This window comes from Drosophila mojavensis, unplaced genomic scaffold, assembly GCF_018153725.1.
Source record: "Drosophila mojavensis isolate 15081-1352.22 unplaced genomic scaffold, ASM1815372v1 contig_81, whole genome shotgun sequence".
Taxonomy (NCBI): domain Eukaryota; kingdom Metazoa; phylum Arthropoda; class Insecta; order Diptera; family Drosophilidae; genus Drosophila; species Drosophila mojavensis.
In genome coordinates this window covers 2,744,304-2,758,184 of record NW_025318907.1, presented here as the reverse complement: position 1 = coordinate 2,758,184, position 13,881 = coordinate 2,744,304, and the positions used below count along the sequence as shown (strand labels likewise).

Here is a 13,881-nt window from a genome sequence, read left to right as displayed (position 1 = left end):
AGTTGCTCTAGTGTCATCGATGTACATCAAAATGTGTTTCGATCGTAAAATAAATTGATTTGTGGCCTGGTGATAAGCAGCGAGTCACTGGAATTAGTTTTAATTGCACGCGCGGCTTTGCCCCTTACAAAATCATATGCGAGTGTGTGTAAAGGCAGAGACCAACAGCAAACAAATATTGAGTACAAAGTCCACCGCCGGCTCGCACTGCTGCAGCTGACGTCACTTGCTGAGGCAGAGGAGCGTCTCAGTTACTTTATTCGAGCATCGTATGGCACTTGTTCGTTTCTCTGCCTTCGATTTGTTTGTACCGTTCATAATATTTTCAATTATGGCGATTTATCAACAACCACAACAAACGGAGAACGGCAAACGACAAGCGACAGACGACAAACGGCATACAGCAAATGCCAAAGACACCAAAACACAAACATAACATACATATAAGCAAAAGCAAAACCAAAAGCATCGTGAGCGATCGCCAAAAGCAACAACACAAACAACATTAACACTCACGCAGTGTGTGCGAGTCCAAAGTCCAAACGGCATTTCAGAGACCCGAGTCCAAAGTCCATCGAATGCAATGGTCGGGTTTTCTGCTCATCCGGCCAGCATGTTGCGCGAGTCATCGCCCCCCTCCACCGCAAACAAGCTATACCTTCATCAACTATACTTTACACTAGTTTACAATTTTGTTTGTGTTTGCTCTTGCTGCGGCTGCGGCTGCTGTTGCTGTTGCTGAGAGCGAAACGATGACTCTGTTACTCTCTTTTGGCAGCAACACTTGTTTTTTGCTTGCTCCGTATTGTTTACCTTCTGTGAATGCTTGTAATGTTGTTCGTCTGTCTCTCTTGCTTCCTCTCTCTCTCTGTCTGTTGACTCTGGCTCTCTTAAGATGTGGGCTCTTGAAACTCTTAAAACATGCGGCCGCCCGTCTGTTGATTGCATGTAAAAAAGTTAATAACTTGGAAACAGCAGCGACTGTTGCTGCTGCTGTTGATTTAACGGACTAAATAAAAAAACACAGAGACAGCAAAAAACAAGCTCTTTATGGTATTTATATATACAAATATATATGTATATATATATATATATATATATATATCAGTATATATACATGTATTACGAAATGCAATAAATGCCAAATTGTGACTGTGACGGCCCCGTGGGGCAATATTTTCATTTCAATTTGTGTCACCTTCGGGGCACTGTTCAATTTTCGAATTTGATAGGAATCACTGCAGCTGCTGCTACTGCTGTATAGCTGCCGTTGACGTCATACGCCCACTCAGTGGGCGTGGCAGTATACAATCTTGGTACAAATTTTACACAAATTATATGCATCTTTTGTTATCGGCCTCCTTAACCGCAATTCCAGTCACAAACAGAAATACACAGACACACACACACAATTACATATGCATAGTAGCATACTTACACACACAGATGTCGCCGGCTTTTGTTAAGAGAGGAAAAAAAAAATAAGTTCACGTTTCCCATTTGCCTTTGATACGATTCGCATTTTATTTAATTTTAGCGAAACGAAACGAACAAAATACACAACTTGTGGACTTTGCACCTACGTTAGCGCCGTCGCCGTCGCCGTCGGCGTCGCAGTCGACGCTATTGTATTGAATGGATTTAGCATTTTTGCTAGTTGCCACGTTTCGCGCTTAAACAAAATTCGTGTAAAAATAAAAAAATAAAACCGCAAAATGCTTTATAATTGTATGTAGTACATAGAAATAAACGAGGCAGAGGCTAAAGATTTAAGCAGAAATTAAATTTGCGAAATTTTCTAAATTTTATTGAATTTTCATTTAGAACATTTTCGCTTTGAACGGAGCAGCTATAAATAAAACTGATTCGCATATTTTTAAATGCAAATACATTTGTATGTATGTGTATGTGTGAGTGTGTGTAGCTTTCTTTACGACACGCGGCGAATTGAACTGAAGAACATTTGAACATCAATTTGAATTCGCCCTAAGCTGGTATTGCAAATGAAGCGAAGCTTTAACTGTTTGCTAGACAGGAAACGCCTCAAAGTGTTAACAAAATGTATACTATAAATTTAAAAAATATATATTATAATTGTATAAAATCAGGAAAGTATATACGAGCTAAAGCTATGTCATTAAACCTGTGATTTAAGCCAAATTCAAATTCATTTAATGTTAACATGAGTCACTATAATATATATAAGTGGCTTTATTTATGGGTTTTTGATTTGGAACTTTTCAACGTAATTCCAACTCATCTTGCTGCACATCGACGACGATTAACTGTCAATTACAGTTTTCTTTTTCATGGCAAATTTTCCAATCAAAAGTTCAGTCATTCAGTTAACGATTCATCGTGAATCCGACTTCAACAATCAACTAATTAACAACAATCAATTAATTAATACCGTTGACAGTTGCCTTGCGGTGACTGCTGCAAGCGGGAGAGACAGAGACAGAGACTGAGACAGAGAGAGAGACGTAGAGGGGAGGCTGACTTGGATTGTATCTCACTGGCGAATGCAATTAATTAAACATAATCCAGTTAGCAGATCGATTTACACGCAGCTTCACTTGGCAAGCGACAGCGCTTTGCCTCGGCCACTTGTAGCTCAAGTCTCAATCTCAATTTGAATCACAGCCGCATGCCGTCCCTCTGCCCCGCGTCCCCCGCGGGCTCTTTCTCTTTGTTGTCTTCATCATCTGCGGCGGATGTGGAAGTGTCACCCAGGCCAACGCATCCGATACAGACCGCATCGCATTCAGGGTCGCTCCTAGGGGGGTCACAGTTTCTTGTTGTTGTCGTCGATGTTGTTGTTGTTGTTGCTGTTGTTGTTATTGCCGTTGCGTGGGAACGTGGCACGTCGCACCGTATCAATTTATTGGTATTTGCAGGGGAAGCCAGCCACTTGAGATGCGTTGCTAACCAAAATGTATGCACCAAATGAAGCCTCTCGAGAACCTATGTCAAAGGTCTGAGACAATGAAAATGTTGAAGATGTTGAACATTTTTACACATGACTGACTATTATTTGGCTACAGAGACTTAACTTAATTACTGCCAAGTTTATAGCAATGCTAAAGCTAAAGCTAATGCTAATGATAATGCTAATGCTAATGTTAATAATATTATTGGGATACAGTAGCTTTTCCTAGTTGCTACGTTGGTATTTGACTGAGCTGTAAGCAATGCTAATGCTAATACTAATGCTAATGATAATATTAACAATACAGCAATGAAGGCATGTTCTTATACTAGCTCTGATACTAATAATAATGATAACAATATGGCTTATGATAATGCTAATGCTAATGGTAATGCTCATGCAAATGTTAATATTAATGCTAATGCCAATGCTAGTGCTAATGCTAATGCAATGCTGATGCTAATGCTAATGCCTATACTAATACTAATACTAGTGCTAATGCAAATGCAAATGCTAATGCTAATGCGATAATTCTAATACCAATGCTAGTGCTAATGGTAATTCTAATGCTAATGCTAATACGTTTAGTAATGCGGAAGCCTATTCTTATGTCTATGCCGAGCCTAATGCTAATGCTAATGCTTATTCTTACGCTAATGTGAAGGTATGTTCTTGTTACTAAGGCTAATGGTAATGACAATGATACTGCAAAGAATAATGACAATAATATTAATGATGCTAATGCTAATGGTTAAGTTAATTCTTAACACTTATTCTACTGCTTATGTTTTGCCTTTGTAAATTATGCGAATTATGGCAGTGATAATAATAATAGTAACAAGGGTGTATTTAATACTTAACTCGAGTCTAATTTAAATGTTCCATTTAAAACCCCATAAAAAACGCGTTCCTCCCAACAGCTGAGTGGGAATACGCTCGCTCGGGTTGCTGCCACAAGTTTTTGGTTTGTGCTTTCGCATCAGCGCACATTTCGCCATGTTTATTGCCAGAGCTAATTCCAGCCACGCCCACACAAACACAGACAAACACACACACACACAGACATACATGCATACGCAAAAGTTCATCTGAAATTCTGCGGCTGTCTAATTGGAAAGTGAAAATGTGCGAGGCGCTGACGCGTGACTCCTTGGGAGCAACTTGTTGCCTTGGCCACCTAGCTACCCACCTGGCTGGCTGGCTACGTGGCTACGTGGCTACCTGGCGGCATGCCTCTTGGCCCAGAAGTTGCCTCATTATGCAAAGTGCTTCTCGGCTGGAGGATGGGCCATGGGATAAGGCAGCGGATGGGGGGCAGGGGCGTGGCTGTTGACTGCGTTGACATAACTAAGAAATTTGTTGCTGGAATTTGTGTGAGCCTTGCGAATTTCATTTAATTTCGCTTCGTATTTCTGTTTTTTTTTTTTTTTTTTTGCCTCTTTGCTGACCCAAGCGTGGGCTGTGGAGGAGCGTGAGCGGGGGCGAAGGGGTCTGTGCCTGGCTGGATTGCTGTTATATTAAACCGACAACATCGTCAACTGGTTGACTATGCTGATTTGTTAACCGTGCTACCCATTAGTGGCCGGCACTCACAGGGCATGATGGACTACAAGAAATATTGAATTCAATTTTTGTATTTTTAATTCTACTACAATAAAAAAATTATATTGAATTGAAAGAGTTTTTCTTTTATTTATTTATTTTTTTTAACTTTAAAGGATATATATAGTTTGATCTTCTTGTTTCTTTGGGTTTTCGTTTTTGTTGCTGCTGTTGCCGTTGTCAACGCTGACGTGCAGCAAACATTTGAATTTGTTCCATTCGCAATGATGGCACGCTCATTGCATAAGCAAATATTTCGAGGCCTTACGCCCACACACACATCCTCCCACCCACACAACGCCATGCTCACATGCTGCCAGACGCAGTTGCTGTTGCTGTCATAGCAACGTTGACACAGACAGGACAACTGACAGGACATTGTCGACATGGTCCCCACTCGCAGCAGCTCGCAGCTCGCAGCTCCTAGCGCTGTTTGCCGCTGACAGTGGCGCTGTCAAGCTGAGCTGATAAGCTTCTCAAGCGATTAGGTTGCCTGCTCTGCTGCTGCTGCTGCTTCTGCTTCTGCCTCTGCCTCTGCTTATTCTTCTTCTATTTGGCTCTTTTTTTCTGATTCCCTAAGCAATCAGTTTGCAAACAAGTCCACGGATTTCTGCGTGCAATTAATAGATACAAATGTATCTGAAACTGTTGCTGCAATACATTTGCAAGCGTCTTTACTAAACTAACATATTGGGAATTTACTCTACGGGTATAGAATTTATAGATGCACAATATATATTTATCTATCAATAAAGTCAGTCTATCAGCTATATATATTTATATTCTATAGATGATAAATCAGGGAAGGATACATAAAATAGTTGTGCAGAGAGCTAAGAAATCAGCTTGACTGAACAAACTATAATTAATTTATAGGGTAACTTACATTGAGTTTACATATACGGCTATAAACCTCGTATTTCATTGAATTAATCAATCAGCTTGATTGAGGAACCAGGCTTAAGATAAGAAAGTTGGAAATTTAAAGAATTTATCCAAATGCTCTAAATGCAAAGTGGTTAAAATATGAACGTCAATCATCAATCATCAATCAATTCTCATCAGGTTCCAATATCTCCTGATCAAGTATTGGAGTCTGATGACAATAAATTCGCTAATTATTCCACTATATGTTAAGGGAGAATTTATTATGCGCTATAAAGCTATGAATAGAGTCAATCAATCAGCATGATTGATGGGTAAAGCAGCGGCTAAATGGTATGAGATATGAAGCTCAAATTGACAGAGAGTTAAAAATTGAAATTAAATTGTATTACTCATCAATCAGGCTGATTGATGAGTAATACACTAGACAAACGCTAAGGTGTAGTAAACGGAAACTCATGGAGAATAAAAACTAGTTATTTAATAAGCTAAGACATATACATATATATCTATATATCTATATATATCTAAGATACATTCAACCTCCAACCTCTCTAAGCTCTCAACTAATTCCATTCGAAATTCTTGCACTTTTGCAGGTGTGTCACGGCCTGGGCATCATATGTGAGATGCAGTACTTTGGCCTGGAGCCATGGACGCCCAACCAGAAGGAGTCACGCACACGGCAATGGTACAATCTGAGGAATCGGCTGCATGGCGACAGTGGCAGCGGCAATGGTGACCAGCTGATGCTGGCGCTGCGCGTCAAGTTCTGGGTGCCGGTGCACAGCATCCTGCAGGAGAGTGTGCGGAATCTGTTCTACATGCAGGCGCGCCGGGATTTGCTGGAGGCGCGCCTGTGCGCCCACGACTGGAGCAATGCAGCGAAGCTAGCGGCGCTGCTCTGCCAGGCGGACGGGCTGCGCTTCAATGAGCAGTCGCTGCGCGCCGAGTGCCCCATGCGCATGCGCCGCGAGCTGGCGCAGCAGCAGCTGGCCCAGCAGCAGCAGCAGAAGCTGGAGCAGCAGCGCAAGGAGAAGGAGCACGTGCTGAGCTTCAAGAAGCGCCGCTTGTCCAAACAGAAGTCCGTGGAGCACATCGAGTGCTGCACGCTGTCGGCGCCAGCTAGCTCTGTTCCCAGCAACAGCGGCAACAATTTGCAGCCATCGCCATCGGCCTCGGTGTCGGCATCCGCCTCCAGTTCGAGCAGCCCGAGCAACAGCAGCAGCAGCCATTCGGGTCTGGACGAGCGCCTGGCCAGCAATCCGCTGCGCATGTACGAGGAGTACATAATCCTGCCCAGCGCCACAGACAAGGACAGCGACAACGAGCCGCCCGCCGACTTCTTGCGACAGATTGCCACCGAGCACAGCAAGCTGGCCAAGCTGCCCATGACCCCCAAGGCGGCCAAGTACTGGCTGCTGCAGGGCATCCAGGAGCTGAGCGGCTACGGCGAGGAGCTATTCAGCGGCGTCACCACCAACGAGAGCGCCACGCCCTGCGACATTGCAGTGGGCGCCCATGGCATCACAGTCATTCGTGGGGAAGAAAAAGAAAGGTGAGCTGAAGAACTGTGAAGGATTACTCGAACATTAGCTTAGAGATCAGGCTGACCTTGACAACCCTAATATTCCATAGAGTCAATTTAAATAATTATTTATCTTAGCTTTGATCTTCAGCCCTAGGCCAAGCTTTTTATTCTACACCCAAGTTCATCTTTAAAGAGAAAAAAGTCCTACTTAAGAAGTAACTTAGAAAGCACATTGAAGCTTTATTCTATTTCATAAAAGCTTTGCATTTGGAACTCCTTAGAGCGGGACACATTTTCCAAGGTTGAAAGCTCTATTGAAAGCTGAAAAAATCTAGTAAATTCGTTCAAGTGAAAGCTCTTTGAAAGTTACTTAGCTTAAGCTTTATTTATTTGTTTTAATACTAATTGGAACTCATTTATTAGACATTCCATATTATAGAAATCAAATTTGAATTTGCTTCTATTCAGTTGCTTCATTATAATTGAAGATCAGTCCCTGAAACCCACTAGCTACAATTCTTTATTCTATCTACAGACTGGAAAGCTTTTCTTAATCTTTGAGCTTTTACATCATGCCTAAAAGACCCCAAGAGTTTTCCTTTGAAATCTGATTATATTACAATATATAATATTATATTATATAATGTTGTATCATACTTATTTTTCTCTCTCTCCTTCTCTTTCTTCCTCTGCATTCGAGCAGCATCCCATTCAGTGCCATTGCCGCTGCCAAGTCGCTGAGACGCACCTTTAAGCTGGAGTACGTGGACGATCATAATGATCGCAAGGAGCTGGAGATAAAGCTGTCCAAGCCGCCAATTGCCGCCGGGCTGTATCGCTCGATCACCGAGCGCCATGCGTTCTATGTGTGCGACAAGGTGCGCTGCGTGGTGACGAATCAGTTTACGCGGGATCTCAAGGGTACGATTGCGTCGATGTTCAAGGAGGACACCGAGCTGGGCAAGCGCTACGTGTTCGATATACAGCACACGTGCCGCGAGGTGCACGATCAGGCGCGTCGCATACTGCACGAACGCGGCGCCATGGGGGCCATCGATGTGATGGGCGGCGGCAGCTGCGATCCGGAGACGGTGGTCGGCTGTGGCGAGGGTGGTGTTGGCGATGTTGGCGGTTCCATGGCCGGCAAGATAGATTTGGCCATACGCGAGAAGGAGGCGCGTGAGGCGGCGATTGAGCGCTGCGTGGACAGCCGCATCAACGAGGCTATGCAGTGCAAGATCTGCATGGATCGGCCGATCAACACAGTGTTCAATCCGTGCTGTCACGTCATTGCCTGTGCACAGTGTGCGGCGAGGTGAGTTCATTTGATGGCAGATGACCCCAAGCTAACTGAAACTAATTGCAATTTTCTTGTTTGCTCAAATTGTTCTCTTGCAGATGCAGCAGTTGCCCCAATTGCCGTGCTAAGATCATCAGCGTAGCCAAAATCTATCTGCCCCCGGAACTGCGCAACAGCCAAACCGTTGCCAATAGCAGCAGCAGCAGCTGCAGCAGCACTAACATCGCTGGTCCCCAGCAGCAGTCGGAGCAGCAGCAGCAGTCCGAACAGCAACAACAACAACAACAACAACAGCTGGACAGCTCTGGCAGTGGCTCTGCAGCGACAGTCGAGACAGCTGCACCACCTGGCGCGGCGGCAAAGGTGACGACGGCTGCCTAGAATTGGCTGTGCTCCCTGCTGTTCCGGCTGATGGAGTGGGTGTGCGTGCCGATTGTCTGAACGTGATCTCGTCTAGCTGTTGCAATTTCTTATCTATAAATGACCATTCACATTTTCGAGGGAACAAACCAAAAAAACCAAAAACAAAACTCTACAAAATCAAGCAAACGCAAAACGAATAACAGTAAAGTGAAAACAGAAAATAGTAAACAGCAAAACAGTAAAACAGCTAGCTCGTATCTTTACTCAAGTATTTTATGGATATATAAACCACGACTATAAAGTGCTATTTAACCCTATCTCTAAGACTTAACATGTTAGCCTACCTAGTCTGTAATCTATATATATATATATACGAATATGAATACGAATACGAATACTAAATGTCTAGCGAATTAAGTGCATCAACTCAGAAAACCTAATGCGAATGTACAACTTGGCTCTTGACTCTGATAGAGAGGATAAACACACACAAAAAAAAAAAAAAAGAAGAGAGAAATATGTCCTGAAATGTTTCAGGCTAACAAGAAAAAACAAAAATCAAATCAAGTTAACAAACAGCAACAGCGGCTACTTCTAAAAGTTACTTACAAACAACAAAAATATTTTACTTTAAAAACAAACAAACATATATCTTTATTAATATATATATATAACTGTATAACTTATGTGTAACGAACGCTCGAGATGTATTTATTATATATATTTAATATATATATTTAATGCAAAATGCCTAAACTTTTAGTATTTATTAACACTAAAACTAAACTATGCCCAAATTCTCATGTAAAACCCTATATATATAGTCTTGTATGTGTATATATCTAAATCTATATATATATATATATATATGTATATGTATCTATATTAACTTAGGACAAGCGTACAATAATCGCAAGTTTAGTGGAGCAAGTAGTACTAAGTACCTGCAAGAACAGTAAAAAAAGCTAATGCTAAATGCAAAAAACAAAACAACAAAAAAATAGAAAAAAATGCGATATTAAAACGTAGTCAATAATAAATGTTAACATGTTATACCATATATACAAAATCAACGAATTTATTTTTGTTTTTATTTCTTATATTTCTTATTAAATTTTTATTTATTTTTTTAGACAGCTTAGGTATTTGCGATTGTGTGTGGGTTTCTTTAAAGTAAATGTATTAAAATATATTTTTAAAAAAATATACATGTATGAAAAGCATTGAGGTTAAGTTAGCTTCCGTGAAAATTTTAAAGTTAAAAAAAACCAAATGGGCTTGTTATTCGAATTTGAGAAACAAAATGAATGAAATAGTTTATAAAACTTACCAGAATTATAAATTCTATGGATTTAAGTTTATTATTTAATTTGAGGTTAAGTTGATTATTTTAGATTCGTAAGTGTCTAAACCATGCAACTTAAACAAAATAATATATAAATATTTGAATGTGTAGAAATGTCTTGAAAAATGCAGTATCTCGCTATCTCTCTCTCTCTCTCTCTCTCTTTCTCTATTTCTAAATTAAATTCTTTGATCTTTATTATGTTGAACAGAAAGAAATTTTTTAGAAAATAGCGAGAAATTTGTAAACAATCATTAGAATTAGAACTGAGTAAAGTAATATCTGCTTTATTGGAAGTTTTCAAAATTATGTCTAATGCTGTTTAGCTATTTGAGGTTATGTTAGCCACTTAATAGAATGGAAATACGCTGGGAATAGAAAGGCTTAGAATATCAAAATGAATTATTAATTGAGAAGAATTGGAATCAAATTCCATATGACGGTAACTGAATAGAGACAAATTAGTGTTAGCAAGGGAATTATTTATACTCTGATTTCTTTATTAACATTTATTTCTATAAACTCTTTAAACAATACATTTGGTTCCCTTTCTTCCCTGTTTCTTTTTTGTTTTCTTTTTTAAATATGCGAAGAATATATTTATCATAAATAAAAATAAATATTTCCAAACTGCATTAACATATGTCCCTCATTCGATCAACTTTTCTTCATCAAATACCAACTCATTGTGATTTTGATTAACTTAAATGGAAATTTAAAAATCTTTTTAATCCCCTGCGAACAATATATATAATTCAATTAGGATCAAATATCTAATGTGAGTTCACTTACAGAATCCATCGACTACGGTGTACATTAGCTTTACGATGCTCAACTTGGGCGAAAAGTGTTTGTCATAGAGCACCATATAAAGTTTTTCCTTGATAAAAATATAGTTCTGATTTTCTGCCGTCTGGAAAAGGGTTTTATCCAATTTAGGGGGCTTATGTGGGTGAAAGACATTCAGTTTATGCTTAAAACGCGGTAAAAAGACGTTAAATGGATAAGTTTTAGAATTCTTTGATAATATCCACTTTGAATTGCTAGAGACATTTTCTTTATCCGATAATATGAGAACATCAGGCGAGTCTTTAATTTTGTTAAAATCCTTGGTATCACTTCCATTAGTCTTCGTATTATTATTCAAATCTACAAGCTTGATGGTGGCATTCGATGTGTTCCCAAGTATTTCGATAACACGTTTGAAATTGGAGCATTTCTCAGGTTCTGCTCTCACTACTAAGAGAAAAGCTGAAGAATTTAAGAAAGCCTTTATAAAAACGCATTCAGTCCAAATTGAAATAACTTACCACTGCATATACAAACAATCAAAATCATACGTTTTGTGTTCATTTTCAGCAAGTCGTTTGATACTAATTTACTTATTATATATTTTGATATTTATAGCACAAGCGTACTAGGAGACTGATTGAATGATTTGAATTTTTAAATTGACGCGCTCTTTAGTGAAACGTCAGATTATCGGTAAGCCGCCACTTTTGTCTGTGAATTAACAGAGCAATGTTAAGGTGTACACACTGGCTGTCATTTTCGATAACTAACAATCCAAATATTTTCCGCTTTAGTTTAAAAATATTAATTTAAAACGTCAATTGTTTATTATGACATTAATATTTAGGTAAAATTTAAAAACTTTCATAGTGATGAAAGTCATATAGAAATGAAAAGAACAGAAAGAATGACAACAAATAAAAACCAAAACACAGCACGTTTATATAGAAATCAACAGATATTATTAAACTTAATATTAAATAACAATTAATGACTACCATTCTTACATAGCTTATGCTTTGAAACACACAAAACAGCAGCTAAAAAGATATTTTATATCTCAATTCATTAAATTTCAAATACAGGCGCGTGCTGTCTTATGAAACTTGCAAGTTTCAACATCGATTAATTTATATATCGGCTTAAACGATGTTTATATTTTATTGCAGAACAGACTCCGTCGATAGTATTTTCTATTCTGCATATTTTTGTTTATCTAAAATAAAATAATAATCTTTCATGATTTACCTTACTATAAAATACGGTTTAAAAATCTAAATATTTTGTAAACATATTTTTTTAATGTTAGCGAAAGTTATACCCTTGATATATTTTTTTGTTTGAAATTTCGTGTTTTCTAATCGGAAATTCAAATAGTTTTAATTGGACATCAATAACAGAATTATGCAGAGGTGCAATTTGTAAATTGTGAAGGTTATCAAAGTAGACCCGATAGTCGTGTGTGCATTCGATGCTTGTCGCATAACTATCGGCTTCCGTCGATGGTGTCATCGATAAGTTGGCCGTAGTTCGGCGTGTAAATCTAAATGTAAATATCGCCCCGTCTGCGGCGACACAGTGTTATAATACTTTGAGAGTTCGCATTTAAAAGAAATTCTAAAAATATTTCTAACGCCAAGTTAGTGTTGACTGTAATAATTCGCGTGTGCCTTGGCGACAATAGCGCGCAGCAGTAGTAGCAGCAACAAGCGACGGCCAGTGCTCGCGATAGTGCTAAACGTGAATGCAAGGCTAATGCAAACAATTGAATAAGCGCTGCCGACTGCTGCCCGCTGCCGCCGCTGCCTGCTGTAGGGAGCCACTCGACTGTAGTGCATGGCCGTGCTCCGTGCTGGCCAAATACAAATCGAAGCTAGTGAATAGTGCACGCGGCTGCAGTTGCTGACGATAATTGCAACCAGCTGGTGACGGTGGCCGTAGATACCGTCGCCCGTTGTTCATCGCCGTTGTTGCCGTTGCCGTTGCGTTGCCGACGTGGGGCTGGGGGCTCCGCCATCGCTTTGATCGTGATCGTGCGTGTCTGTGTTTGCGCTATTCGTGTGTGAGTGTGTGTGTGTGCGCGTTTATGCAGAGACCACCGCAGTGACCATGAAGCGACGCATTGCTCTCAATTCATTGGATGTTTACAATAAATACCTGAAAATGTTTCAATTGTACAATTGCAAAGCGAAATAAAGCGAAAGTCGACAGCATGACAAAAACAGCAGCAGCAAAAACAAAACCAAAAGCAACGACAGCAACAGAAACAACAACTCGCTCTAATTTTCTCTGACAACAAAAACAACAGCTAGAAAACAGCTGAGAATACATAGAAAAACCCCCCGAGCAGCCGTCGTGCACTAAGTCGATCAGCCATTTGTGCTCTTAAGCTTTTAAAGCTAAAATTAAGTGAGCAAAGAAATCAGCGAAGCAGCCAAATCAAAAGAAAGCCAAAAGCTAAATAAAAAGCTAAAAGTAATTTTAAAGCTAAAAAGCCACACCAAGTGCCTCACTCTCTCTCTATCACGTTATCTGTCTATCTCTCTCTCGTGCTCCTAATGTGTTTAAGTGAATTTAAGCCGCTCTTTGACGTCACTTGTCGGTGTTGTTGGCGGCGCCGTCTCTGCCTCTGCCCGCGCCTCTGCCTCTGCTAGTGTCAGTGCCTGTGCCTCTGTGTCTCACCTTGCGCCTGACCCGCCGTCCTAGCAGGCCGCCGCCACTTTTAATCGCATCGCGCGCATCTTTCCCAAATGCGTTTCGTGTCGGTTTTTGTTGTTTTTTTACTCTCGTCTCATTGCCCCCAAGACGCGTGACTTGGGCTTTTAAGCTTACGAGCTCACATGTACATATGCAACTGCATGTGTGTGTACGTGTGTGTCTGTGGAGCAGCAGCAGCATTTAATTGGATCTGGATCTGGATTATTCATTTGCACACAGGTTTGTATCAGAACAGCCAAACGTACGACATAGCTGATATAAAACAATAACCAAAGAGAATCGATTGTCTTTAATTTCTTGTTATTTTCTTCGGTTTAATCAATCTTCGCTTTGCGCTGCATTGGTTCGAAGCAGTTTCTGTTAGACTCGCACCGCCAATGAATTGGCAATTCAATTAATTTAAATTAATTTGACAT

General features: G+C 40.0%; 3 protein-coding genes across 6 annotated transcripts in view; 2 read left to right on the top strand and 1 right to left on the bottom strand.

The window, feature by feature from the left end:
- Positions 1 to 9,687, top strand: part of LOC6580549 (E3 ubiquitin-protein ligase MYLIP) — a 33,909-nt gene extending 24,222 nt beyond the window's left edge. Inside the window, exons 2-4 of the mRNA XM_002006344.4 lie at positions 6,016 to 6,974; positions 7,651 to 8,262; positions 8,346 to 9,687. Coding sequence (XP_002006380.1) covers positions 6,016 to 6,974; positions 7,651 to 8,262; positions 8,346 to 8,628 — 1,854 coding nt within the window. The 3' untranslated portion in view covers positions 8,629 to 9,687. The remainder of the gene's footprint in view (positions 1 to 6,015; positions 6,975 to 7,650; positions 8,263 to 8,345) is intronic.
- Positions 9,688 to 10,434: 747 nt separating this feature from the next.
- Positions 10,435 to 11,595, bottom strand: LOC26527575. 2 transcript variants are annotated; one of them, XM_015164259.3, is made up of 3 exons: positions 11,266 to 11,595; positions 10,748 to 11,194; positions 10,435 to 10,690 (listed from the first exon to the last, which is right to left on the bottom strand). In XM_015164259.3, exons 1-3 carry the CDS (start codon positions 11,306 to 11,308, stop codon positions 10,683 to 10,685), a joined length of 498 nt encoding a protein of 165 aa, XP_015019745.1. In that variant the 5' UTR covers positions 11,309 to 11,595; the 3' UTR covers positions 10,435 to 10,682. The 2 variants fall into 2 exon arrangements, with proteins under 2 accessions (XP_015019745.1, XP_015019746.1); XM_015164260.3 differs by having other exon boundaries at positions 10,748 to 11,206; positions 11,266 to 11,594.
- Positions 11,596 to 12,261: 666 nt separating this feature from the next.
- The window catches only part of LOC6580543 (putative uncharacterized protein DDB_G0291608), a 97,764-nt gene continuing 96,144 nt past the window's right edge, over positions 12,262 to 13,881 (top strand). For 2 of the 3 annotated variants that reach the window (XM_015164254.3, XM_002006338.4), the window contains exon 1: positions 12,268 to 13,684. The gene's annotated coding sequence lies outside the window, so the exon portion shown is untranslated. Of the gene's footprint in view, positions 13,685 to 13,881 lie in introns of all 3 variants that reach the window. The other variant, XM_032730528.2, reaches the window with a different exon arrangement.

Bases quoted from the DNA above. Each gene is read 5' to 3' on its own strand.
- LOC26527575 (XM_015164260.3), bottom strand. From the start codon at position 11,308: ATGAACACAAAACGTATGATTTTGATTGTTTGTATATGCAGTG. The intron at 11,207-11,265 runs GTAAGTTATTTC...TAAATTCTTCAG, and splicing joins GATTGTTTGTATATGCAGTG to CTTTTCTCTTAGTAGTGAGA.